The 26730-nt window shown below is 43.5% G+C and overlaps 1 protein-coding gene across 4 annotated transcripts; it reads left to right on the top strand.

Annotated features, from left to right (window-relative positions):
- The first annotated feature begins 16 nt into the window (after nucleotides 1-16).
- Nucleotides 17-25462, top strand: Cpsf7 (cleavage and polyadenylation specific factor 7). Of its 4 annotated transcripts, none has more exons than XM_048359567.1 (10): nucleotides 17-87; nucleotides 742-850; nucleotides 6858-7076; nucleotides 8580-8683; nucleotides 9025-9170; nucleotides 11667-12081; nucleotides 12534-12652; nucleotides 15442-15610; nucleotides 16967-17134; nucleotides 23444-25462. In XM_048359567.1, the coding sequence occupies exons 2-9, from the start codon at nucleotides 797-799 to the stop codon at nucleotides 17127-17129; spliced, it is 1389 nt and encodes a 462-aa protein (XP_048215524.1). In that variant the 5' UTR covers nucleotides 17-87; nucleotides 742-796; the 3' UTR covers nucleotides 17130-17134; nucleotides 23444-25462. The 4 variants fall into 4 exon arrangements, with proteins under 4 accessions (XP_048215524.1, XP_048215523.1, XP_048215525.1 ...); XM_048359566.1 differs by having other exon boundaries at nucleotides 9025-9197; XM_048359569.1 differs by having other exon boundaries at nucleotides 52-160; nucleotides 9025-9197.
- The last annotated feature ends 1268 nt before the right edge of the window (nucleotides 25463-26730 follow it).

Here is a 26730-nt window from a genome sequence, read left to right as displayed (position 1 = left end):
GCGAGGGGGGGGTGGGACCTGGGGCGGAGAGCGGTTCGCGCGCTTCGGGCCTAGTCCGGACTCGCCGCCGCCGCCGCCATATTCCCGGTAACGGGGGCGCGCGGACCGGGGCCGGCTGTGCCGGAAGAAGGATCGGGGCCGGCGCTGAAGCTGGGAGGGGGTCGGTTGAGCTTGGGACAGCCGGAGTCCGCGGGCGGAGGGAGGCCGGGGCCTTTGAGAGAGAAGGCTGAGGGCGCCGAGCCGGGCCGGTGGGGTGGGAGTGGGAGAGGCCTAGCCGGAGGGGGGTGGGGGCGACGACCGGGCCTGGGTGGGAAGCGGAGGTGGCGGGAGCTTCCGGAACCGCGAGAGTTTGTCCGGAGCCGCTCTGGGGCCTAGACAGGTGCGACGAGCTGAGGTAGCGGGCTTCGTCGCGGTCGTTCCTCACAGCCCGGCCCGGAGGCCCCTGAGAGCCGAGGCCTGGACTTTTCCCGTCGCGCCACCGGCGGCTGCGGCGCTGGTTGGGCGCAAGTCGGGTCGGGCCCGCGGGTGATGGGCAGCGAGCCCCGCGAGCCCGGGAGGCCTGGGAGAGCTGGGGGCGGCGCGAGGCCGGGGGCGGGGCGGAGCGGGTGGGGCAGAGCTCCGGCGACCGGGATGCTGCTGCGTCTCTGGAGACGGGAGGTTGGCAACCACCGTCCTCCTTCCTCTCCCAGCCCGGGACCCCGGTCTTGCCTTCTAATCTCCGCCCTTTTCTGAAAATCGCAGTGGCAGCTTTCCTACTTTGTCCATTCTCCCGGCCCGAGGTCTTCTTTGCGGAGCCATGTCAGAAGGAGTGGACTTGATTGATATATACGCTGATGAGGAGTTCAACCAGGTGAGAAGTGGGGATTTTCCTCCATCAACTGAGGAGTTACTTCCAGCGAACTCGCCTGGACTTAAAACAGGAGTCTCTTGGTTCTAAAAAGAATTTCCCCCTTAGCATCTTGACAATTTCCCCCTAGTGGAGACCAAAGACTACTGACCATTCCGCTTTATGTTCATTTCAACCTCTAGGCTAAATTTTAAAGGGCTTGGTTTAAGAGCAAATAAAAATCCGATGTAAATAGTACAGTGAATCAACCTGTGGAATTTGCTTCCCTAGGAATCCAAAGTTGGATGTCAGTCTCCTCACAGATTAAACCACACTTTTAAAACAACTGCTTTTGTTACAATATTCCTGAGTTCAAAGTTTGGCAATTGTTTAATTTTTTTTGAGACGACTACAGTTGAATAATCTTAGTTCCTACTCCCATAAAAGCACAAGAACTCGGTATCATTTAGTTTCAGCTGTTTTTCAGTTGTACTGTGGTCTTGGAAGTCCACAGGCATTTTGGTATAAGTTGTATTAGTGAACCTTTTACGAGATAGTGTGTGGCCGGACGCTGTTCACACCTGTAATCTTAGCTAGTCAGGAGGCTGAGATCTGATTATCTTGGTTCAAAGTCAGCCCAGGCAGGAATTGGTGAGATTCTTACCTTCGAGGAACTGTCAAAAGCTGGAAGTGGAGTTGTGGCTTAGGTGGTAGAAACACAAGCCTTGAGCAGAAAAGCTCAGGGACAGCGCCCAGGACTGGCACCAAAAAGAAAAAAAATAGAGAGTGATTGTAAAGACATTGGACAATCTAGTTAGAAAGCAAATGTAGAGTCACCCTTTGTTGTACTGGTTAATACCTTTGTATCTTCTTTATATTTTTATGGTGTTAGGAAATAAGGATTTCCCCTGAAATGATTGTCTATGCAGTTCATTTCTGTGACCTTGAGGTCAGATTTCAACAATATTCCAAAATACTTAAAACTTACTAATATCTTACCTGGATTATTTTCAGCACCATTCTCCTTGAGTGAGCTGGCTCTTACCGGTGTCTTCCAATGGGTATACATAAAGATCTGGAAAGAGCGTGGAAAGAATGGAGTAGAGAAGAATACCCTGGTTGGACCCTGACTTTGATATGAGGCAACAAAAGAGGCTAATACATCCCTTTCCCCCCCTGCCCTAATTGGCATAAATTTATTAAAAAATATTTTTGATGCATTGTGGCATTTATTATTTTGACTATATTGTAGACTCAGCCTAATGCAAGTGGTCTATTACTTGAGCCATGCCTCCACCCCTTTTTTTGCTTTAGTTTTTCAGATAAGGTCTCCCACTTTTGCTGGCCTCAAACTGCCATTCTCCTACCTCCGCCTCTCTCCTACCTCTGCCTCTTGAGTAGCTGGGAGCTATAGTCATGTGCTACTGCCAGGTCCATATCAAGGCTTTTAAATGTTGAGATTTTAGAGCATACACAAAAGTAGAACAGTTGGACTGTGTTAGACCTATTATTCAGCTGTGCACATTTTGGAAGGAAGGTTGCTGAGGACTGAACTAAGTCGCCTTGCACATGCTAGACATGAACTTTTCCATTGAGCAGTACCTCAGGCTCCAGTTGTACTTCTCTTCAGAACATCACACTTGCTAGACAGGTATTCTGTTACTGGAGCCACAACCCCAGTCCATTTGCTTTTATTTGCTTTTCAGAAAGGGTCCTGTGCTAACTACCTGGATTGGCCTTGAACCATTATCCTGCCTCTGTCTCCAGAGTAGCTTCTACCATAGGCCTTAACCACTACATCTAACTTAATAATACTTTGTAATGGCATTTTCCTTGTGTCTGTTTAACTTTGGCATTCCCTATATATGACTACAAGTTGTCTCATAAATACAAGAAAGATGTTTGAAATGGTCAAATGACCCAATTTATGGATAAAAGGTTATGTACACTAATTATAAAACTATTGCTTGAATTTTATATCTTTGTTTCAGACTTTTTTTGTAGATGATGCTTTTGTTGTTAATGAGAAAAAAGATTTCCTTAGTTCTTGTCTATTATTAACAAATAATTCCCCCTACCTTTAATTCCTCATCTCTGTGTGGATGACAGTGCTGCCAGTTCACTTTGGAAAATAGGCAGAACAGCGCCTTTGACTTTAGGTCATGTTTGATCTTTAAAAAATGATTTTCACTCTTCTTACTTGTGGGTTTTTTGTAGTTGCTTTGTTTTTGGTGCCAGTCCTGAGGCTTAACATGGCCTGGGCACTGTAATTGAGGTATTTTGCTCAAGGCTTTCCTGCCCTGCTGGCTTTTTTGAACTATAGTCCTCAGATCTCAGCCTCCTGACTAGCTAGGTTTACAGGTATGAGCCACCAGCTTTTTTCTCTTTCAGACAAGTCTTGCTATGTACCTTAGCTGGAACTGGAACTTAGTATGTAGTCCAGACTGGCCACTGATTTGTCCATTTAGACTCGGGTCTCAGCAATTAGTTCTCCATCTAGTTAATAGAAGAATTTTCAGGTTTGTTTGTTTTTTTTCTTTGCTGGTACCAAGGCTTAACGGGACTTGTGCTCATGCTTGCCTAGCCGCTTGACTTTTTAGCTTGTACCTTATTTTCTACCACTCAAACCATGTGTTCAGCCCAGAGAGGACTTTTTTTTTTAATGGATCTAAGACATGGGGTCAAATAGATGTTTTTTTTTAATGGATCTAAGACATGGGGGTCAATTAGATGTTTATACTAAATAGGTAATATTTGATGTTGGGGAAATTAAACTGCAGGTAGTAAGATTGTTACAAGTTGGTGTAGACTGAGAGAGCCAGAACAAATTAGGTTTTGGAATATCTTAGGAAGATCATTGATTTGCCTCAAGCTGGCCAGTACATAAGAACCTCCCCTGGTGTATGTATACTTTGCTCTCTGAGAAACATTAACATAATTCCTAGAAGGAACCTTGTGATGCTTAAACCCTGATTTGTTACAGCATGTGCTACAAAAGCTTCTTTTGCAGAGCTACTATATTGGGCTGGAAGTAAAACTGTAGAAGGGTGACTGAGAATTGCTGCTTTCCTGGGTGCTTTATCTCTGTTCCTTTTCATGGTGAGATAGGTTCTGCACAATATGCCTAGTTCTTTTCCTCCCTTCATTTCATCAGTAAGTATTGCTGAGCTACTTCTGTTTGCTAAGCTTTATGCCAGAGCTGGTGAGGTAAGATGTTGGGATGGGGATGAATCCCTGTGCTCAAAACAGGTTCTGGTCCAGGGGGGCAAGAATGATGGTGATAATAATAATGCAGAGTAAAGGTAACAGTGATGTAGACAGAAGGTTCAAATGTGAACTTTGGAGATGGGTGTGAAGCCTAGATTTTAATTCAGCCTTGGTACAATAAAAGGAAATAATGGTATCAAATGGGTTGCTTTGAGAAAAGTCAGTTGTAGGCTAGTTGCTTCTTTTAATGAGATACCTGGAAGAAGAGAATGAAAGTAGGAATATTGAGCATACTGGTGAGGAAAATCTTAACATGTTTTCTTGCTTATTACTAAGAAGCAAAGAATTTCATGTGTCAATCACGGCTGTTTGCTATTGCACAGAGTTCTCCCTGAGATACCTATTCAGTATTAAATGCATATGTCTTGTTTAATTTTTCCAAAATGAAACTTTTTTAAAACACTACTATAAGTTAAAAGTGATTTTTCACTTAATATGTAGGATTACATTTTGTTTTAACCTAATCTATCACTAGATAAATTATCAGCTTTGCCAGTCAGAAAATTTTAAGACCTTACAGGGTTTTCTCTTACCAGCTAATAAACAAGTAAAATGATGCTAGCATATTTGTGTTAGACACAGCTTGATGCTTCATTTTTTCAGTAGAACTCTACTTGCCTTTCCTGTGCTTGTTCCACCAGCTTCTTTGAACTGAGACTCCTGGAGAGACCATTGGAATCTTTTGACACTTTTACTTTGGTTGAATGCTCTTGTTTCTAATTGGTAATCTATAAGCCATGGTCTTCAAAATTTAATTCTGTCTTGTTCTTTTATTTATTTTTTGCCAGTCCTAGGGCTTGAATTCAGGGCCTAAGCACTATCCTTGGCTTCTTTTTTCTCAAGGCTAGCACTCTACCACTTGAGCCAAAGCACCACTTCTGGCTTTTTCTGTATTAGTGTTGCTGAGGAATCAAAACAAGGGCTTCGTGTATATGAGGCGAGCACTCTACCACTAGGCCATAATCCCAGCCTTGCTGTTACACAGTTATTGGTTACTTTGAAGCTTATAATATGAAGTTGTTTCTGGTGATATATTTGGTTTCTAAGCTGTCCAAATCTGTATATTAGCTTACTAGCCAACATATAGCTTACTGACAGTATTTATTTCTTTATTTTTGTTGATCATGAGGCTTGAACTCAGGGTCTGAGCACTGTCCCTGTGCTCCTTTTACTCAAGGTTAGCGCTCTACCACTTCAATCCACAGGTCCACTTCCAGTTTTCCAGTGGTTAGAGATAAGAGTCTCATGGACTTTCTTTCCCAGGCTGGCTTTGAACCATAATACTCAGGTCTCAGCCTCCTGGATAGCTAGGATTACAGACATGAGCCACCAGTGCCTGGCTGACAATTTTATTTATTTATTTATTTATTTATTTTGCCAGTCCTGGGCTTGGACTCAGGGCCTGAGCACTGTCCCTGGCCTCTTTTTGCTCTGCCACTTGAGTCACAGTGCCACTTCTGGCTGTTTTCTATATATGTGGTGCTGGGGAATTGGACCCAGGGCTTCATGTATACAAGGCAAGCCCTCTTGCCACTAGGCCATATTCCCAGCCCATGGCTGACAATTTTTATATTACAGTTTTTGAACAATTTCTGACTCACATAACTGTACCTAAAGAATCTCAATACGGTTCTATTGAATATCCAAGATAGTGTGTTTTCTTATTCCCTTTTAAGTTGCCTTTGAAAAATCCTTAAATTTTTTGTGTTGTTGTTAGGACCTTGATGCAAAGTACAGTTGCTCATGATATCCTCAGGGGATTGAGCTCAGGCCCTTCCCCCTCATTACCACAATCCTCAGGTGCCTAAGTCATTTATTTAAAAAACTGTGTAGTGTTTGCATACACCCACATCCCTCTCATGTACTTGTCTCTAGATGACTTAATTTTATTTTGACAGTGCTGAGGACTGAACACAGTCTCATGCTTTTGAGGCAAGTGCTCTACTAACTACTAAGCTATATCCCCAGCCCTATATTGTTACTTTTACCTTTTTAAAGGCTATTGTCAGTCCATAGTTGGTTAAATCTGTAGATGTAGAACCCACAGATAAGGAAGGCAGACTGTAGTGCCCTCTAAACCATTGACTAAAACCAAGTGACTTTTAAGTCCTTTCTCTTCCTTAAACCACAAGGGGAATTAGGGAGATCGACAGTTGGGAGAGTAAACAGTGCTGGGGATCACACCCAAGGTCTGCTGTACAAAGCAAAAGCACTCTATCACTGAGCCACATCGCCAATACTTAATGTTTCTTTGATAGTTATTGGAATACTGAGATTGTGTTCTGTGAGCTTCAGAGCTTTCTTAAATCAGTAACTCCCAATGTGTTTTGCATTTTGGTACCCGCTTTAACAGAAGTCCCCGATTTCTATTTCTTAGCAAGTTTATTTCTTGTTAAATAATGTTACTGTGTAACACTGGACTTGGGAAGTAGCATAAGACAGATTTCTGTTAGTGTGTCTGAGATATGGTCTTCAGAGCTGACCTCACTAGTAACAGCACATATGTCTCATGATTTCAGTTTCCCTGTTCATTCACAATGTATCCTTTGATTCTCCTAGGTGGCTAAAGTCAGAGATATTTCACAGGACTAACATAAAGTAAATTCGTGCAAAAGAAGTCTCCATAACTAAGATGCAGTTTCAAATGAAGTTTTTTTGTGTAGGACTAGAAAATATTTGTGGGTTCTAAATAAACTGGTATGAAATAGGAGGAACAAAATGAAAGGTTTGCAAATGGACCTTTGCCAACCCCCTCATCTTTTAGGACTCAGAGTTCAACAATACAGATCAGATTGACCTATATGATGATGTGCTGACAGCCACCTCCCAGCCGTCAGATGACAGAAGCAGCAGTGCTGAGCCACCACCTCCTGTTCGCCAGGAGCCATCTCCTAAGCCCAACAACAAGACACCTGCAATTCTGTATACCTACAGTGGTCTGAGGAATAGACGAGCAGCTGTCTATGTAGGCAGCTTCTCCTGGGTGAGTAAGGGTAACCAAAAGGCTTATGGGTGGGCTAGAGGGAGAGCATGGGGAGGTCATGACATTTTCAGAAAACACTGTTGCACTGTTTTCTGCACTTATGGGGTTGGATTTCTTTTTCCTGGGATCAGGTTGAATTGATCCCTGAAAGATAACTATCCTGAGGATGTACTGGTGCTGAAGAAAGCAATGATTAAGTGGGTAGTTGCCATCCTATTATGCCCCTGACCCTGGAGCTTTTTGTCTAGAAGGGTCATCTGTTGGATGACATTTCAGAGTGAATACCTTGAACTCTTGGTGGTCATTAGATGGTCCTGTGATAATGTTGGGTGATGGGGATAAAACTTTGATAGCTCTAGTACACTTGGGGTAGTTGGTAATTTCTGCAAGTTAATGTATAACATATTTTTGGGCTGGTGGGGTGTGTGTGTGTGATTTGTTCAGATAAGTGTGTGTATGTGTGTGTGTGTGTACACTGTGGGGAAGCTTCCTAGCAATGGTCAAGCAACTCTAGCTTGACAGATGTGCAGTTAAAGGTTGCTAGCAGCTGGGCACCACTGGCTCACACCTGTAAATCCTAACTACTCAGGAGGCTGAGATCTGAGGATTGCAGTTCAAAGACAGCCTGGGCAGGAAAGGCTGTGAGACCTTTTTTTTTTTTTTGGCCAGCCCTGGGCCTTGGACTCAGGGCCTGAGCACTGTCCCTGGCTTCTTCCCGCTCAAGGCTAGCACTCCGCCACTTGAGCCACAGCGCCGCTTCTGGCCGTTTTCTGTATATGTGGTGCTGGGGAATCGAACCTAGGGCCTCGTGTATCCGAGGCAGGCACTCTTGCCACTAGGCTATATCCCCAGCCCCCGGCTGTGAGACTTTTATCTTCAATTAACCACCAGAAAACCTAAACTGGCACTGTGGCTAAAATGGTAGAGCCCTGGCGTTGAGCTGAAGAGCTCAGAGACAACGCCCACACTCAGAGTTCAAGTCTCATGACTGATCAAAAAAAAAGCTGCTAGGGGCTGGGGATATGGCCTAGTGGCTAGAGTGCCTGCCACGTATTCATGAGGCCCTTGGTTCAATTCCCCAGCACCACATATACAGAAAATGGCCAGAAGTGGCGCTGTGGCTCAAGTGGCAGAGTGCTAGCCTTGAGCAAAAAGAAGCCAGGGACAGTGCTCAGGCCCTGAGTCCAAGCCCCAGGACTGGCCAAAAAAAAAAAAAAAAAAAAAAAGCTGCTAGCAATCAGTGTTTGAACTGATGAGCAGCCAGCCCAAATAGGAGTCAAAATAAGGTCAATCTTAATCTCTAAAAATGGGCAATGGGGGATGGATGGGTTCTGAGTTCTATATGAGTGAGCACAAAGGAAAAGCCTACATGAATTAAAATATTGCTGGGCTTTGGGGTTTTCTATGGGAAGTCATGCTTGTGGCTTGAGTCCTACATTTGGGACCTTTGGAGGAGTGGGTAGAGTTGTTGACATTTCTCCCTTTCCATCTTGCCGGCCCCAGTGGACCACAGACCAGCAGCTGATCCAGGTTATTCGCTCTATAGGAGTCTATGATGTGGTGGAGTTGAAATTTGCAGAGAATCGAGCAAATGGCCAATCTAAAGGGTGAGGTCTGGTTTGGGAAGCCCTCTTTGTAACTATTAAGGTGGCAGATAGTTACACTGTAATTTTGGCCCCAGATTCTAACCCTTGCAACCCCTTGTCTCTATTGTCTTGTTTGGATAAATAACTCAGAATGGCAACTCAGCAATGTGGTAGAATGTCCATTTTTTGAGGGGGAAAAGAAGACTGGTTTTTTAACCCTCCCAAAAATATGAGGAAAATTATATGGTGGCATCTTATTGATAGTTTAAGCTAGGTATCCTTTGCTTTGCCAAGTAGAAGAGAATTTGTTTTTTCTTAGTTGAGTAAATAGATATCACTCATTCTAACTTCTTTTCTTTAAGGTATGCTGAGGTGGTGGTAGCCTCTGAAAACTCTGTCCACAAGTTATTGGAACTCCTGCCAGGAAAAGTTCTTAATGGAGAAAAAGTAGATGTGAGGCCGGCCACCCGGCAGAACCTATCACAGTTTGAGGCACAGGCCCGGAAACGTGAGTGCGTCCGAGTCCCAAGAGGGGGTACGTGGAGACCATCTGTATGAAGGGGGGAGGGCTGTGGGTTTGTTTTCTGTGGGCTCTGACTGCTGTGTGTACATGCTTGAAGGAGAGTACTTGTGGTTATCAGTGGTTGCGTGGTCAGTAGTAAGCCAAAAATATGAGATTTGTGTAGAAGGAAACATCACTGGAAGCCAGGTAAGTTGAGGTTCTGCCACTGACTCACTGTTTGACTTTGGGCAAGTCACTTTTACTGCTTGGGGCCTGTATCCCCATCTGACCAGGAAACATGATGTCAAACATTCCTGCCAACTCTTAATTCCTATATTTCTTATTTAAAAACGTGTCCTACCAATAAATGGGCTTAGTTGCAAGAAGCAGCCACCTGAAAGTATACATAAGGATAGCTGTAATCTTATCAAGAGTAAATTGGGAGGGTACAGAATCAACTGAAAAAATATTGGAGAATAGGAATTTAACAGCATTTATCTGGCATTGTCCTAAGGAAAGAGCAAGCTTTTAGTCTGGAATATTTTAGTTGGTTTGGCAAGTAGCTCCTATTTGTAAAGAATACTGCATCCTTCTGCCTTACTTGATGACAGTGTCCCTTAAGTTCATCTTGCTGTCTTTGTTCCGACTCTACTCACCAAGCCACCTTCTAATACCATCTGGTTTCCCAACAAGGCTTTCTTATGGCAGGAGAGGCGCTGACCAGCTGGCACAGTGTTACAGTCTGCTTGGCAGTTATATTTCTCATTGTAAATTACTAAATTGGTGTTCTGATTTGTAAATCAGGCTTTTGTGAGCTATCATGAATCCATCTCCTAAGGTTCACTTACCCCTTTGTGAACTTTTAAAATTAAATTTCTGAATCTATAAAACCTGAAGACCAGACCTTGGGTTGTCCTGGCCCCACAAGATGCAGGCACCCACTCAGGGCCTTGCCTAAGAGTCACCCACCTTTCCTTTTACTACTGTGGGGAGTGATGGCATAGTTTCCCCTGTATTCTCTCAGTGGTTAGGCCCAGCTCTAAAAATAGTAGTGCCTTGTGTTATTTGAGTGTATTCTTCAGGTAGATGGCCACTTATCTCTTTCAAAGGAACAACTATTTCACCTAGATTCAGAACCTAAATGAATGAGCTCCCATTGCTATGGTAAAAGGAACTCGTTACTTCTGTTTGTTTTCTGTAACTCATTTCTTTAACTTTGCAAAGATATACAATTTTACAGCTGCATTGAGGGTGATATGCCTACCTCTCTCCACTGTTGCCTTTTTTGGTGTTACCTTTCTGAAAAGACAATTGTGATTGTCGTTTTTCAGCTCTGTCACGTTGATAGACTTGGGTTCTGTTGACTCATTGAGTGAATTTAAGTGCCTTAAAGATGGCCACTTCTCAGGCTGGTAGCATGGCTCAAGGGGTAAAGCACCTGCCTAGTAAGGGTGAGGTTCAATCCCAGTATTGTTTCTTACTCTTACCTTCTCTCCAGAGAGAGAGAGAGAGAGAGAGAGAGAGATAGCCAATTCTCTGGAGACTTGTAGCCATAGATACAAAACAACTTTTTTGCCGATATGAGAACAGTAGCTGAGAGGGGGGCTGGTTGTCAAAGATTGTGTTTGCTTAAGACCTCCTCTGTTCCATTTGAGAGAGCTCAAGAAAGGAACCATTGCCATGTGCTTAAGACATGAAGAACAAGAGTGCTATGACAGGCACTGGCAATATTCTGAAGTAGAGAAATTGAGGTGGTATCAGCATACTTACACCTTAGACTTGCCTCAGGTGTGGATATTGCCTTACTCTTCTTTCCCTCTATACACGTGCTAAGCATCTTTCTGCCTCCAATACTTCCAAAGCCATATGATCGTGTTCTGGTGGAGCCCTGTGACTAATACTTAGCCTGGGAGTTAGAGAGGGCAAACAAGTGTAACATCAGAAGCCATGCTTCCATCTGTACCCCTGTGGTGTGCAGCAGCATTCTGACATTATCTCGTGGTATTCCCAGTAGAAGATTTAGACCATTGAAATGTTGCTAATGAAGTATGTATTTAACTGTGTTTGTACACATTTGAAGCATGTTTTGTGCCGAGCTTTTGCTAAGTGTCCCTGCGTCAGCTGGGTGCCATCTGCTCAATCCATAGGCAGATCTTTTTTGGCTTACTTCCCATTTTCTGCTTACCTCTCAGTTGACCTGTCATCTACTCTTCAAGTGTGTCTTTTTCCTCATCCCAGTTACTAGTTTGAGTATGTGAAAGAGCATCTTTTGACATATAGGTCTTAGAGTAGTGTTCTTTTCTGGGTTTGTCTTAACTGGGATGATCCTTTCCTCTGAGACCAAAAAACAAAAAAAAAGGTAATAGATTATTTTTTCCTTCTGTCTCAGTTACTGTAATTGCCTTTCTCAGGAGAGGTGTTGGGTGATTTGCTGAAGGATGAGCTGGTCCAGTCATTGTGTCTAAAGCCTTGGTCGTAACATCAGCTCTGTTTGCATTGTAGGAATACCTCCACGGGCCCACTCCCGAGATTCTAGTGATTCTGCTGATGGACGAGCCACACCCTCTGAGAACCTTGTGCCCTCATCCGCTCGTGTGGATAAGCCCCCCAGCGTGCTTCCTTACTTCAATCGCCCTCCTTCAGCCCTTCCCCTGATGGGTCTGCCCCCACCCCCAATTCCACCCCCACCACCTCTTTCCTCAAGTTTTGGGGTTCCTCCTCCTCCTCCAGGCATCCACTACCAGCATCTCATGCCCCCTCCTCCTCGATTACCTCCTCATCTTGCTGTACCTCCCCCTGGGGCTGTCCCACCTGCCCTTCACCTCAATCCAGCCTTCTTCCCCCCGCCAAATGCTACAGTGGGGCCTCCACCAGATACTTACATGAAGGCCTCTACACCCTATAACCACCATGGCAGGTAAGAACTACCTTGTTTCCTTCAGATTGAAGCCAGGTGCAGTTGGGTACATAGCCTATGAAGCAGTTCGTTCTAGAAAAAGTGCGTGGACTCCTTTTCTTCCCCCATGGAAACTAGTGTCACAGTGTTAAGACTTGGGAAGAGTTTCTGTCAGTGCTTTTTTTTTAGTGTTTTGGTTTGACCTAAACCATATCCTTCATATCTCCTTTTAAGAAACTTGATCTTGAGTGCCATGAATGGCTGCTGCAAGTACTATGTCTAGCATTGTCAGGTGAAAATTTACAAAAGTGTATGACATAAATCCTGTCCTTAAAGAGAAATTGAACATGTAAAGCACAATAGATGAAAAGCATTGAAAGTGTCTTACTGTAGCATATAAATAAGAGTGCTGTAGGATATGGCAAAATTCGTAAGAGCTGTGGGCAGTGAAGAATGGAATTATCTCCCTGCAGCCGAGACTCGGGGCCCCCGCCCTCTACAGTGAGTGAAGCTGAATTTGAAGAGATCATGAAACGAAACAGAGCAATTTCTAGCAGTGCCATTTCCAAAGCGGTATCTGGAGCCAGTGCAGGTAACTTTTACCCAACTGCCTTTTGTTTGCCTTCAGTTTCTCCCTTGTTTTGTCATTTCATTGGGAAAAGTTCAACAAAGTAAAATTGGAGAACTGTTAAAAGATACCAGTTGTGGCATACTTCACACAACAGTACATAGCAGGATTTCTTGGTTTTGAGGGTCTCTGTTGATATTTAACTAGTATCTAAACTTACCCCTAGAAAACCAACTTATTGCCTACCAACTGACTTATACCATCTCCTTTTAGTATTCCTGCCTTAGGGCAATTTTTAATCTCAGTGAAGATCTTTAGGCTATGTGTCTATGTATTAGAGCCAATGCCAAATGTAAAGACCAGGACTTTTAGGAAAGTATCTCCAAATAGATGGTGATGTGATAGGGAATCTGAACTGGGAAGAGCTTATCTTGGGAAAGCAGCTTTGTTGAGTGTCTTCCTAAGTATTGTATGTACTTCTAGCTAATTTTTGTCCTGCTGTCAGTACTAAGTGGCAGAACCAGCAGACATGATTCCAAAAGCACTGGGTATAGAGGAGTTGGGGGGTTAGCTCAGTGGTTGCACTTGCCTGGCAATTGCAAAACCCTGAGTTCGTTCCTCAGCTCTGCGGGGGGAGGGGGAGTAGGAACCTAGCTTCTAAAACGAGATGATATAGGAAATTTTAGTTCTGGTTGAAGTTTTACATGGAGACCATTGTATTTACTACTTAGCTGTGAGTGTCCCACATGAGCATAAATATCTATAGATAAGTTAGCACTAAGTATCTATTTTCTGTAACTTCTTATCCTTGACTGCGAAACTTGAATCTACAAAGGAGGTTAACAACAGAAATGTATGTTCTTTGGTTCTTTTTGTTTATGTTTTAAAAAATTATTATTATTAAGGTGTTATGCAGAAGGGTTATCATTTCATAAGTCAGGTAATGAATACATTTCCTTTTTGGGGCAGTGTCACTCCTTTCTTTCATTCTTTTTTTTTTTTTTACTCCTTCCTTTCTTTCCCCCAGTTTCCCCCTCCTGTCCCTGCCTATAAGTTACATGAGTCATTTTTACATAGTGTATACTGAATTAGCATGATTGCATTTGTTTACCCTTCCTCCCTTTCTGTACCTTCCCTTTGCTCCTACCCCCCACCAAAAAAAAATACCCACAGCAAAAACACCAACAGTAACAACAACAGAAATATGTTTTTATTTCATGGAGTTGGTTTTGGTAAATAGTATTTTAAATGTTCAGAGAAGTTACACTTTGTGTTCCTCCCCTAAAGGTATCTTTCTTTAGTCTGTTTTCTTTGGTTCTTTTTCTTTGCCTCCAGAAAAACCTACATTAACACCAGAATGAATCTTTTTTTTTTTTTTGGCCAGTCCTGGGGCTTGGACTCAGGGCCTGAGCACTGTCCCTGGCTTCTTTTTGCTCAAGGCTAGCACTCTGCCACTTGAGCTACAGTGCCATTCTGGATTTTCTGTATATGTGGTGCTGGGGAATCGAACCCTGGGCCTCATGTATATGAGGCAGGCACTCTTGCCACTAGGCCATATCCCCAGCCCCAGAATGAATCTTTTTAAGTTGAAAAGTAATATGAACTTTCACAAATAAAAAAGTCAAATAGGGCTGGGAATGTGGCCTAGTGGTAGAGTGCTTGCTTAGCATGCATGAGGCCCTGGGTTCGATTCCTTAGTACCACATAAATAGAAAAGGCCAGAAGTGGTGCTTGGCTCAAGTGTTAGAATGCTAGCCTTGAGGAAGCCAGGGATAGTGCTCAGGCCCTGAGTTCAAGACCTGGACTGGCAAAGAAAAAAAAGTCAAATATACAGAGGAGTTTATAGAAAATAATCACTGTTCCTTTCCTGACAATTCCTTCACACAGTGATAGCCCATAACTAAAATTTGTATCTCTTTGCCAGTTTGTTCTTATTCTATTATTCAAATCACACATATTTATTGGAAGTACCCATGAGATAGACAAATCCTATACCTGGGTGAAAGTGATGTGTTGGTGTTTGTGGGCCTCTACTGGGTCACATAGTTTTCATTCTGTTATTGCTGCCTGGCACAGCCTTCCTTTTCACTGGAGCCTTGTGGGGATTCATGTATTTTCTATCCTTAGTGCTGTTAATTTGGAAAAGCAGTGTACAAATGCCATGTGACAACTGTCCCTCACCCAGATATTGTCCAAATTTCGAAATGGTTACAGTGTGTGTGGTGTGTGTGTGTATTTTTTAAATGATTTTTAAAAAATGGAGTATAGGACTAGAGATGTAGCTTGGTGGTTAAGGTCTTGCCTAGCATGTTCAAGACCTTAATTTGATCCCCAGCACCGCCTCCTACACACACACAAAGGAATATATTTTAACTTGTCCTTTCAGTTCTTATATCCTGAATACCTGTTGTATTATTAATATGTAATATAATTATTAAACTTCCTCATTGTGTGTCTGACACAGTTTAAGCACCTTAGAGCAGTATTTACCAATAGGTTTACCTCATGTTTCTAATAATTTTTCCAGTAAGCCAGGAGTGAAGGTGTGGCTCAAATGGCTTGAGCCAAAAAGCTAAGGGACACCTGGTCTTCAGTTTTGTCAGCACATATGCACACACGTACAAAGATGGAAACAACACTGGAATATGGGTGTCATCTCGTTTTATGGCTGCCATTTGTGCTTGATTGATCCATATTGCCACAGTCCTTTGGAATAGCAAGTTAATTTTGGTGTGTGTGTCCTCCTGTGTTCTCCTTTTGACCTTATTAGTTTACTTCTTCTCATCCTTGGCCTTTCTCATCCATCCCATCAGGGGATTACAGTGACGCAATTGAGACACTGCTCACAGCCATTGCAGTTATCAAACAGTCCCGGGTCTCCAATGATGAGCGTTGCCGAGTACTCATCTCCTCTTTAAAGGACTGTCTTCATGGCATCGAGGCCAAGTCCTACAGTGTGGGTGCCAGTGGAAGCTCTTCCAGGTGAGTTGATGACTGCTTCAACAGCTGACCAGCCCTGAGTCGTGTTCCTCTAGGGATTGCTTAGGAAAAAAAGGGAGCCCATAAGGGAGCTGATAAGGACCTGCTGAAAGAGTTGACTTTACTCTGATGTTTTCTTGTTTGTTTGTTTTTTTGCCAGTCCTGCCTGGGGCTTGGACTCAGGGCCTGAGCACTGTCTCTGGCTTATTTTTGCTCAAGGCTAGCACTCTACCACTTGAGCCACAGTGCCACTTTCAGCTTTTTCTGCTTATGTGGTACTGAGGAATCAAACCTAGGGCTTCATGCATGCAAGGCAAGCCCTCTACCGCGAAGCCACGGTCCCAGCCCTAGTCTGATGTTTTTATTTGTTTAGTTTTGGGGTTTTTTTTGCCAGTCCTAGGGCTTGAACTCAGGGCCTGAGCACTGTCCCTGGCTTCTTTTTCCTCAGGGCTAGCACTCTGCCACTTGAGCCACAGTGCCACTTCTGACCTTTTCTATATACGTGGTGCTGAGGAATTGAACCCAGGGCTTCATGTATATGAGACAAGCACTTTACCACTAGGCCATATTCCCAGCCCCTACTCTGATGTTTTTCAAGAAGAAAATTAGCATGGCACTTTTGTTCAATGGTATAATATCTGAAAATTGTGTTGGGCAAAGCAGCGGGGTTATTTGGGTGGAGGGGAACTACTATAGCTTTTTAACTACCAAATAGCATTTAACTATCAAAAAGCCAGAAATGCAGCTGTGGCTCAAGCCTTGAGCAAAGTAAGATAGAGCTTCAAGGCCCTGAGTTCAAGTCCCAGTACCAGCACTAAAAAAAAGTACTAGACTTTCCTGCCCTCAGCTGTCTTCAAACCATCATCAGAGCTCAGCCTCCTGAGTAGCTAAGATTACAGACGTGAGCCATTAGCACTTGGCTAAAATTCTTTTTTTTTTTTTTTGCCAGTCCTGGGCCTTGGACTCAGGGCCTGAGCACTGTCCCTGGCTTCTTTTTGCTCCAGGCTAGCACTCTGCCTCTTGAGTCACAGCGCCACTTTTAGCCATTTTCTATATATGTGGTGCTGGGGAATTGAACCCAGGGCTTCATGTATACGAGGCAAACACTTTTGCCACTAGGCCATATTTCCAGCCCTAAGATTCTTAACACTATACTTGACACATTAGTAAGATCCTAGCCAATTTAACTTTCATTTTTTTCCTACACAAGATAAATCCTCAACGGGCTTAGCTCCTCAGATAGCATGCCTGTTGTAGAGATGTGGAGGTATAGATGAATACTTAAGGCAGTACTGGGAGACACCAAAATTACACATTTGTGGTAGACTCTAGTTGAGACTGCAGGATTTTTTCTGATAGGAAAAGACATCGGTCCAGAGAGAGGTCACCCAGCCGGTCCCGGGAGAGCAGCAGGAGGCACCGGGATCTGCTTCATAATGAAGATCGGCATGATGATTATTTCCAAGAAAGGAACCGGGAGCATGAAAGACACCGGGATAGAGAGCGGGACCGCCACCACTGAGAAAGGTGGGAAGCCTCTTTTCTGGCTGTGACTAATCTTTTATGAAAGATGGTTATTTATTGTGAAATATTTCTCTTTCTCTCTCTCTCTCTGTCTCTTTGTCTCTCTATCTCAGAGCTAAGTTCTTGATAAATGATCATTACATTTTAATCCAATAGAACTTTCAAGTAGAACATTGGCAAATTGACAGAAGAGAAAGACTTTTCTTATTCAAAAAGGACTGCTTTTTCTTAAGGCACAACAATATTGATGACTAAGGATCCATATCTACTTTAAAAAAAAAAAAAAAGGGGGCTGGGGATATGGCCTAGTGGCAAGAGTGCCTGCCTCGGATACACGAGGCCCTAGGTTCGATTCCCCAGCACCACATATGCAGAAAACGGCCAGAAGCGGCGCTGTGGTTCAAGTGGCAGAGTGTTAGCCTTGAGCGGGAAGAAGCCAGGGACAGTGCTCAGGCCCTGAGTCCAAGGCCCAGGACTGGCCAAAAAAAAAAAAAAAAAAAAAAAAAGGTTCAGGACTAGGAATGTGGCTTAGTAGTAGAGTGCTTGCCTAGTATGCATGGGTTCCATTCCTCAGTACCACATAAACAGAAAAAGCTGGAAATAGCACTGTGGCTCTAGTGGTGGAGTGCTAGCTTTGAGCAGAAGAAGCTCAGGGACAGTGCTGAGGCCCTAAGTTCAAGCCTCGGGACTGGCAAAACAAACAAACATACAAATAAAAAAATTTGAGTTGGGCACTGATTGGCACGCATAATAATTGTGGCTATTCATGAGGCTAAGATCTGAGAGTCTTGGTTTAGGGCCAGCCAAAGGCAGATAAAGCTGAAAGACTTACCTCCAGTCAACCAGCAAAAAGCTGAAAAGTATGGCTCAAGTGGTAGGGTGTCAGTTGTGAGCAAACAAATCAAGCAATACTAGAGTTCAAGGCCCAGTACCAATTAAAAACAAAAAAGATTTTGAAAATTGAGTTTTTATGAAAGAGAAAGCTGACTGGAAAGCTGTATTTGTTTTCAACAAGATTTTTAAGTAAACAAGGAGGAGGACATAACATGTAATTGTAAAGTTCAGTTAGGATTGTCTGGTCCATAGACTACTTAACTCTGTCAGCATGATTTAGTTGCCCAGCATCTCATCTCTTCTGTGGTTTTTCCTTCTCAGAAAGTCTCTGCTTTGGGGGAGGGTCCTTTATCTCCAGGTGAAATTCCATCAGCTTGTGATCTTACCTGAAAGCATGCTAAGAAGAATCATTCAGTTGTTGGTGTGTTTGTGTGGGAATTTGTAAAGCAAGCTAGGAGAATCTGTCAGTGGTTACTAGCAGATAGTGTGTGGTCCTTTTCCTCTGTGCTTGTCCTGAAATAAGGTATTTGAGGAGAGTAAAGAGAAAAATAGCAGATCTCTGATGTCTTTGAAGTGAATAAGTGGATGACTAGCTGGGAGGAAAAACACACACAAAAAAACCATATTGCTACCTGTTATAGTTCAAGAGCAACAGCTAGGCAGGCAGTTGGAAAATTCTGCAGCATTTTGCCTATTAACAACTTTACTAACAGTATTCTACTAGTGTTTGTTTGTTATTTAGTTTGGCTTTACTATTAAACAGATTTAAAGCTAAGAATTGTTTTTGTCTTCTTCCATAGGAAAAGACAAATAAATGGAAAAATGAAGAGTTGCTAAATATTTTGTCTGTCTCCATTCTCTGTTCTTTTTTTTCTTTTTCTGGTGCCAGTTCTGGGGCCTGAACTCAGGGCTTAGGCTCTGCCCCTAAGCTTTTGTACTCAAGGCTGGTGCTTTACCATTTGAGCCATAACTCCACATGGGCTTTTTGAGTGGCTAATTGGAGATAGTAGTCTTACAGTCTTTCCTGCCTGGACTGGCTGCACTGTGATCCTTGGCCTCCTGAGTAGCTAGAATTACAGGTGTGAGCCACTGGCATTTGGCTCTTCTCCATTCGTGTGTGTGTGTGTATGTGTGTGTGTGTTTCCGTCCTGGAGCTTGAAACTGGGTGCCTAAATGCTGTCCCTATGTGTCTTTTGCTCAAGGCTAGCACTTGAGCTACTTTGGGCTTTCTTGGGTAGTTTATTGGCAATAAGAGTCTCAGACTTCTCTGCCCCAGCTGGCTTTGAACCATGATACTCAGATCTCAGCCTCCTCCTAAATAGCTAGGATTATATATAGCTAACCACAAAATAGAATACTTAATAACACAAAGTCTATAGTAACCCAAATAAATCCAAAAATTAGGCTGTGTGTTCCATATAGTTCTTTCCAGGTTTCACAACAGATTGAGTTTTAGAATGTGCCCACAGGCAGCTACAGGAGTTCACTAATAGATGTGACTTGGTTCAGACTCAGGGAGTCAAGAAGGAAGGCATTGGTTGTCATCGTCCACCACACCCCCTTCTGTAATCCCAGTGCTCAGGTGACTAAGAAAGGAATACTGAAAATTCAAGGCCAGCATGGACTACATAGTGAGACCTTGTTTCAAAAGGCAGAACACTACCAGAAAATAGTTGTGTAACTGGTGTTAGGACTATGGCAGGATGAATAAAGGTAATGCCTAGGCAAGTTTTCTACTTCCATACTTTTCCTGGTCACCCTTAGATATGTTACTTAGTCCATCTGAAAAATAAGTGAGTCCAAAAGAACTGAATTAGAAACCCCCCAAAAGGTCAGTTTCTTACATTCTCATCTTAAAGATTAGAATCCATCTGCATTTGCCAGGTTATAGCTTCAGTTTGTGTTGGAGATGGTCTGTGGACCTCCCTTAGAAAACTAACGCTATGCAAGCTCTATGTGCAGCAGTCTTTGGGCTCAAAAAGTCTTGCGCTGTATTCTGTGAACAGGTATTCCCTGAAGAGCATGGTATGCTGTATGCAGAGGCTACTGTTGTACTGCAGCTGTTCTACTGCTGTTCTGCTACTTCTCTGTCCTTCCTTAGAACATGGCCCCACTCTGGGACCTGAGGCTGAAGGAATCTTTTTTTTTTTTTACTTGTGTGGCTTGAACTTGGGACCTGGGCCCTGTCCCTGAGCTCTTTTGCTCAAGCTAGCACTCTTCCACTTTGAGCCACAGCCCTACTTACGGCTTTTGAGTGGTTAATTGGAGATATGAGTCTCACAGGAACTTTTCTTCCCCGGGCTGGCTTCGGAGGGCAATCCTCAGATCTCAGGCTCCTGAGTAGCTGGGATCACAGGCACCCAGCTGAAGGAATCTTTTACTTCTCTCTATATGGTCTTGATGTACTGTTATGTCCTTTCTTCCAGAGCATGTGTGGGCACTTTGGAGTTTGAAGATGTTCTTAGGTAATTTGTGGCTTCAATTATGTCAATGTCTTACTATTTTAGGATGTTGGCTACTTGAAATAGAGCCATTCTCACCTTGTTTCTATCCTTCTGATCCAATGAAAATTGAACTTTCTGTTTAACTTTTATCCAGAAGAGGGATTCAGTCCTGTGTGGTAGTGCATGCCTGTAAATCCCAGCAGATGGGAGGCTGAGACAAAGAGGATCATAGTTCAAAGCTAGCTGGTTTACAGCTAGACACTGTCTCAGGGGAAATGACATGAAATGGAGAATGCACTAAGTGCTTGAGTTTTCCCTTATTGAAAATGAGACACGGGCACTGGTAGCTCACACTTGTTGTAATTCTAGCTACTTGGGAGACTGGACTCTAAGACTCATGGTTCAAAGCCAGCCTAGACAGGAAAGTCTGTGAGACTCATCAAAAAGCTGGGAGTAGAGCTATGGCTCAAGTGCCTTGAGCACTCAGGCCCTACCCAGGTCTTTAGTTCAACTCCTAGGACAAGCACCAAAAAAAGGGTGGCAGGGGTGGGGAGGGGGGAGAAAGTGAGACAGATACTTGCCTACCTAAGTATTTAGGAAAGTCTACTAGGCAGAGAGAAGCCAGACAGGTTCTAAGGATCCAAGCTGAAAGTAATACCATTTGAGGGTTAGAGGGTCAGGCAGCACATGCATATTTTATTTCCCCTTCAAATATCTCCTCGAGGTTACTGGTGGTTGGTTTTTTGTTTTTTGGTTTTTTTGTTTGTTTTTTGGGGGGTGGGGGGTTGGCCAGTCCTGGGGCTTGAACTCAGGGCCTACTGTCCCTGAGCCTTGTTGTGCTTAAAGCTAGCAATCTACCACTTGAGCCACAGTCCTACTTACAGCTTTTTCTGGGTTTTGTTTTGTCTTGTTTTGTTGTTTTGTTTTTGTACATCATGGGGCTTGACCTCTGGACCTAGGTACTGTCCTTGAGCTCTTTAGCTCAAGGCTAGCACTCTCCCACTTGTGCTACAGCACCACTTCTGGTTTTCTGGTTGTTAATTGGAGATAAGAGTCTCACGGAATTTTCTGCCTAAGCTAGCTTTGAACTGTGATCCTCAGATCTCAGCCTCCTGAGTAGCTAGGAATACAGGTGTGAGCCACCAGCGCCTAGCTGGCCTTTTCTGTTTATGTGATACTGAGGAATTGAGCTCAAGGCTTCATGCATGCTAGGCAAGCACTCTACCACTAAGCCACATTCCCAGCCCCTCCTCCAGGTCTTATGAGGTCTCCTTATAAAACATATATCAAAGGTAAGCAGTTATGTACAATGTATGCATCTGTAAAAGGTAAGCAATTTTGCATAGGCTGTGTTTCTAGTCTGAGCATTAGTAGAAATTAAGCTGAACTTAATTTTCCTCATTCCTTTTGACTATTGTCTTTTATATGGTCAGACCAACCATACTGCCATCTGCAGATAGTGCAAGCACTGTAATAGTGGATACATGTACTAGGGACCTCAAGCTTGGTGATGATGTGATAAGTGGTGTACAGATCCTTACTATTGGGTAAAGATTCTTAACTACACTGCGAAGTTTATTTGATGTTGTCGACTACTGCTGGTTATTTTCTTTGCTCCCATGCTGGGTTTTTTGTTGTTCTGGCCTGGCCCAGTAATTCCTTTTTAGTGCTCTCATATATATACATACACACACACACACATATATGTATGTGTGTATATATATATGTATATATACATATGTGTATATATATATTTTTTTATTTATTTTATTTATTTATTTTTTTGGCCAGTCCTGGGCCTTGGACTCAGGGCCTGATCACTGTCCCTGGCTTCCTTTTGCTCAAGGCTAGCATTCTGCCACTTGAGCCACAGCACTGCTTCTGACCGTTTTTTATCTATGTGGTACGGAGGAATTGAACCTAGGGCTTCATGTATACAAGGCAAGCACTCTTGCCACTAGGCCATATTCCCAGTCCATGTACTTTAGGTTCTTGCTTGGCTTCTTCACTCAGGGCTGGTGTTTTACCATTTGAACCACACCTCTACTTTTGGCTTTTTGCTGGATAATTAGATATGAGTCTCTCAGATTTATGTACTTGTTCTGGCTTTGAACCATGATCCTCAGGTCTCAGCCTTCTAAGTAGCTAGGATTACATGTGAGCCACTGGTGCCCAGCTCTTGTTTCCTTGCTATCATCCCCACAATAATCACTTAGAGCTAGGAGAGCAAACGTTTTTCTGCTAAGGGCCCTTTAGATATTTATGACAATACTCCAGGGCCATACAAAATTGTCACTATAGGCAGATGGTTTTAGGCAGCCAGCAAGAGCCAGTGAAAGCATGTGTCTATCTAATGATCTCACCAGCCTCATTAGGCCTGTGGGCCTCGTATTCCCACATCTGATCTAGAAAAAAGTTGAAAAACTTTTGAGTTTTAGAACAACTTTGGAAAAGCTCTTGTGTTGTATGCATGCACACCCATGTGTCATCACAGTTTGGAATCAGTTTTAACTAGTGCTATTATAAAAGAAATAAAAGATTGAGGGTTTTGCTATGGAAATACAAGCTCCCTACTAGGCCCTCTGGGGTGTTTGAAGTTGATGGATTTGGTTACCATGATAATGTCCCATTTCCAGATTATTTTTCTTCCTCTTAAGGGTTTCTCTGAAGAGATTGTTTGAAATGGTATTTAAACTTACCATGTCTTTTGCAGGAACTTTGCTTGAAAAATTACTGTTTCATTCTTTCTTGCCAAAATCTCCTATTCAGACTCATTTCTGAGATCTCATTCTGTTGGTTCCCCCAACCTTAAAGTAAGATGATACTGCTTTTTAAAATGTATTTACTATAGCTTCCCTTACTACCACTCAGTGCTCAGTATTCCTCACTACTATCAGATAGTTTTTTCTACTTTGCTAGGCTTGTGTTCTCTTCCTACATCCTGATTCTTAGGTTATAATTTAAGAAAATGCTAATGCATTTTATGTAATACCGTCACTAGTATTTTCTTTCTCTTTTGATGTTCTTGTTTCAGGACACTGGTTGGAAGCAAAATTTTTTTTAATGGACTTGCATCTCCTCACCTTGATCAGGACTAAAGGACGGAGGCCGCTCCACCCCTTCCCCTCCTCCAAACCCCTAACTCCCTCCAGACACCCAGGCAGTACACTCTGCCCTACAGGATTGAAGATGGCTTGGCAGCCCTTCCAATCCCACACTTCCTGTTTGCCAGGGGAAAGAACCTAAAGACTTAATGTGGTGGGGGGGAGGGGGTGACAGACAGGAAAAAAGCAACATGTCCACTCCCCCGGTCCCCATAGAGAATGGTGCTTTGTCCGAAAAAACAAGTTTCTAATTTTTCAGCAGGCAGTGGTAAGGTTGATGGGAAGATTTCTTCCCAGAGGAATTGGATCTTCCATGTAGGATCCAGTAGAGTGACTGGGTGTGCCAAAATATGCCCAGGGTCCTGCCCTTAGCACTAGATTTGATGGGGCCAAGGGGGTCTGAACCTCTGCTAGTATCCCATTTCTTTAACTCCTTGATCTTCCCACCCTCTGAGGAGGGACCACGAGAACAGAAACTACCTTTTGAAAAGCTACTGTTCTTGGTTTTTCCCTCTCACATGTTGACGGTTTATTTCTCTGCCCTCCCAGAGTACTTAATTAACCCTTTTGACTCCCTGCTGCCCAAGCTCCTCAGTGGCCTTGCCCCTCCAAAGCAGAGCAGCCCAGGAGGTTGCTTCCAGCTTGGAAGGCTGGCAAGCCAGTCACCACCTTCTGCGGTTTAGTGCTTGGTTGCCTTTTGCAATAACCAGCTCTTCAGTGTTCTTTCCCTAGGGCTTTTCCATGTAACACGTAGGGCTCTTCCCCCAAGAAGGCTGCTTCCTTGTTTTAGAGGAAGGTACTGCCATTGGGAGATGGGGATTCTGGGACCTCAGCAATCAAGAGCCCTACTGAAGTACCAGGAGGACTGGGGTGGGACAGGCCTACTTCCATAGGCTCTTTTGTCTTCAGGTTCGATGTAAGCATGGGCTTGCATCTCCCAGGTACACACTTTTGCTTATTACCAGATAATCTGGCACTAGTATGCAGGTCAAGTCAAATTTGTTTTCTTTCCACCTTTTGACTATTGACTCAATACCTTCCACATTCTGCCTGGAGGTACTTCCTACCTCTGACGAGGAAAGAGCAAGGAAGAAATGGAGCCTGATTTGAGTGAATTCATCTCAGAGCTCTAAGGACCAGCAATTCGAGGGCCATTTTCTATACAGGCAAAAGAAATTGCTTGCCCCATAGCATCCCGTTTGTGATGATGCTGGTGAAGGAGGTGGCAGGAGCCGGGGTCCTGCAGTGCCCACGTGGGGCATGGCTTTGCATGTGTCTACAGGGCCTATGACATCCAAGGTGAGGAGATGGGCGTGTGAGGCATAGGCCACTCGAGACCCTACTGGCTCGGTGGGGAGAGACTGAAATGGACCCAACAACCCTTCTCCTGTTTCCAACACATTTCTGATACGCCCCTCAGTTGTTGAGGGGGGTCCCCCAGGGTTGAAGAGTCACATTCCCACGGGACAGAGGCTACAGGATGTAGCTGTGTTTCCCCTGTCCACCAGCCCCACCCCCACCTCCACTTCAGAACATGGCACCCGCCCAACTGGCCAAGTGTTAAGTGATGTGCTTATCCTCAAGAGCAGCTCCGGTGTCTTTTTAAAACGTAGAGAAAACCAAGTAAGGTGACAGTGTAAAGAAAACAATATATAGAATATCAGAAAAACTGTTTACCCGGAGAATTATTTTCTCCCCATTTTTGTTTTGTTTTTACTCAATGACACAATTTTTAGTTTTATTTCCTGATAGCAAAAGGAAAAAAAAAAGCCCTCAAAAGGCCAAGGCCCCGTCCCCCCTGTTGTCGGTGATTTGTTTGTCTTTCTGATAGGTTGAAAATTGTGTAATAAACTTGATGACACTGTCAATCTTTTATACTGCATTGTATTTTTTTCCTTTTGTAACAAAATATTTTTAAATAATAAATGGGGTGTGAGCTGTTTCATGGATTCTGCATTGAATAGATTTGTTGAGATGTTGGGCATGGGTGTGGGCTGATATAGGTGCTCTGGGATAATAGAAGACCAAGTTCTTAGCTGGGACTACATGATGGGCAAGTTGGTACGCTGACTGTGACCATGGTAACACTTCGTGACCTCCAGTGTGACCTCAGGGATGCTTTTTTTCCTTAGCCTGCTAACTGGCCTAAAGAAAATTTGGATGTCATCCTGTACCATTCATGATTCCTAAGACTGACTTTCAGAGCACGTTTCCTACTGTCCTGTACAGCTCTTCCTTCAGGAAGGATCAGATTGGAGTGCTAGCACCCAGCTTAACCACAGACAATGTATCCCTGGGCCCTTTGATCTGGAAGATGAAAATAATTAGTGTTCTGCCTTCACACAGATGTTTTAGAAATCAGATAATGTGAATGTGAGCAGAACTGCCATTTAAGAATAAGAGTCAACATTTTAGTAGAGAGATGGCTTTTCAAAGTGAAGGAAGTTCTCATGATTGGACTGGTCAGACAAATTGACAGTGGGTTCAAATACCAATGCATCACTGTTGCCCAAGGATGTGGTTAAGCCTCTAAAACCTACTTGACATCTAAACCTGAATGGAGGAATCTTAAGGTGCCTTGGAGCCGAGGATAGGGAGGGAGAAAATTCTCAGACTTCCAGATTTCATGGCACTGAGGTCATGGCCCAAGTGATAAGAATACCTTTCTAGAAAATGCAGTACACCAGGCTCAAACTCGTGCTGCACCACCAAAAAAGTTTGTTTTCAAGTTAGGTTCCATGTCTGTTATCTCTGCCACAATTACTAAGTGTGCTATTCCACCATTCTACTTAGGACCTAGGAATATGCATTTTAAGCTCCAGAAGACTTTGGTATATGAAAGTGTAAAGAGCCAGGCTTGGTGGGTCACATGTATAAATGTAGCCACTCAGGAGGCTCATGGTTCAAAGGAGGCCCAGGCAAGAAAGCCTGTGTGAGTCTTAACTCCAATAAACTACTCAGAAAAAACTGGAACTGGTGCCGTGGCTTAAATAGTAGAGCACTACCCTTGAGCAAAAGAAGCTAAGGGACAACACCCAGACCCAGAGCTCAAGCCCCAGGACTGGCAAAAAAAAAAAAAGTGTAAAGGCTGCTATGGTGATACACTTTCACATAGGAGGTACCATGGAAGTAATATCATTTACATTTAGGTTCAAACAAATCTCAATTCTACTTGTGAATGGAATGCCCTTGACTTCCTTCTGCCTCGATACACCTA

This window comes from Perognathus longimembris, chromosome 13 (assembly GCF_023159225.1).
Source record: "Perognathus longimembris pacificus isolate PPM17 chromosome 13, ASM2315922v1, whole genome shotgun sequence".
Taxonomy (NCBI): domain Eukaryota; kingdom Metazoa; phylum Chordata; class Mammalia; order Rodentia; family Heteromyidae; genus Perognathus; species Perognathus longimembris.
This window is presented reverse-complemented; position numbering and strand designations above follow the sequence as displayed.

What these genes read in the sequence shown, in the direction of transcription:
- Cpsf7 (XM_048359566.1), top strand. Translation starts at nt 797, where the DNA reads ATGTCAGAAGGAGTGGACTTGATTGATATATACGCTGATGAGGAGTTC. An exon ending in GCAAATGGCCAATCTAAAGG is followed by an intron (nt 8,684 to 9,024) that starts GTGAGGTCTGGT and finishes CTTTTCTTTAAG; the next exon opens with GTATGCTGAGGTGGTGGTAG. An exon ending in GGTATCTGGAGCCAGTGCAG is followed by an intron (nt 12,653 to 15,441) that starts GTAACTTTTACC and finishes CCATCCCATCAG; the next exon opens with GGGATTACAGTGACGCAATT.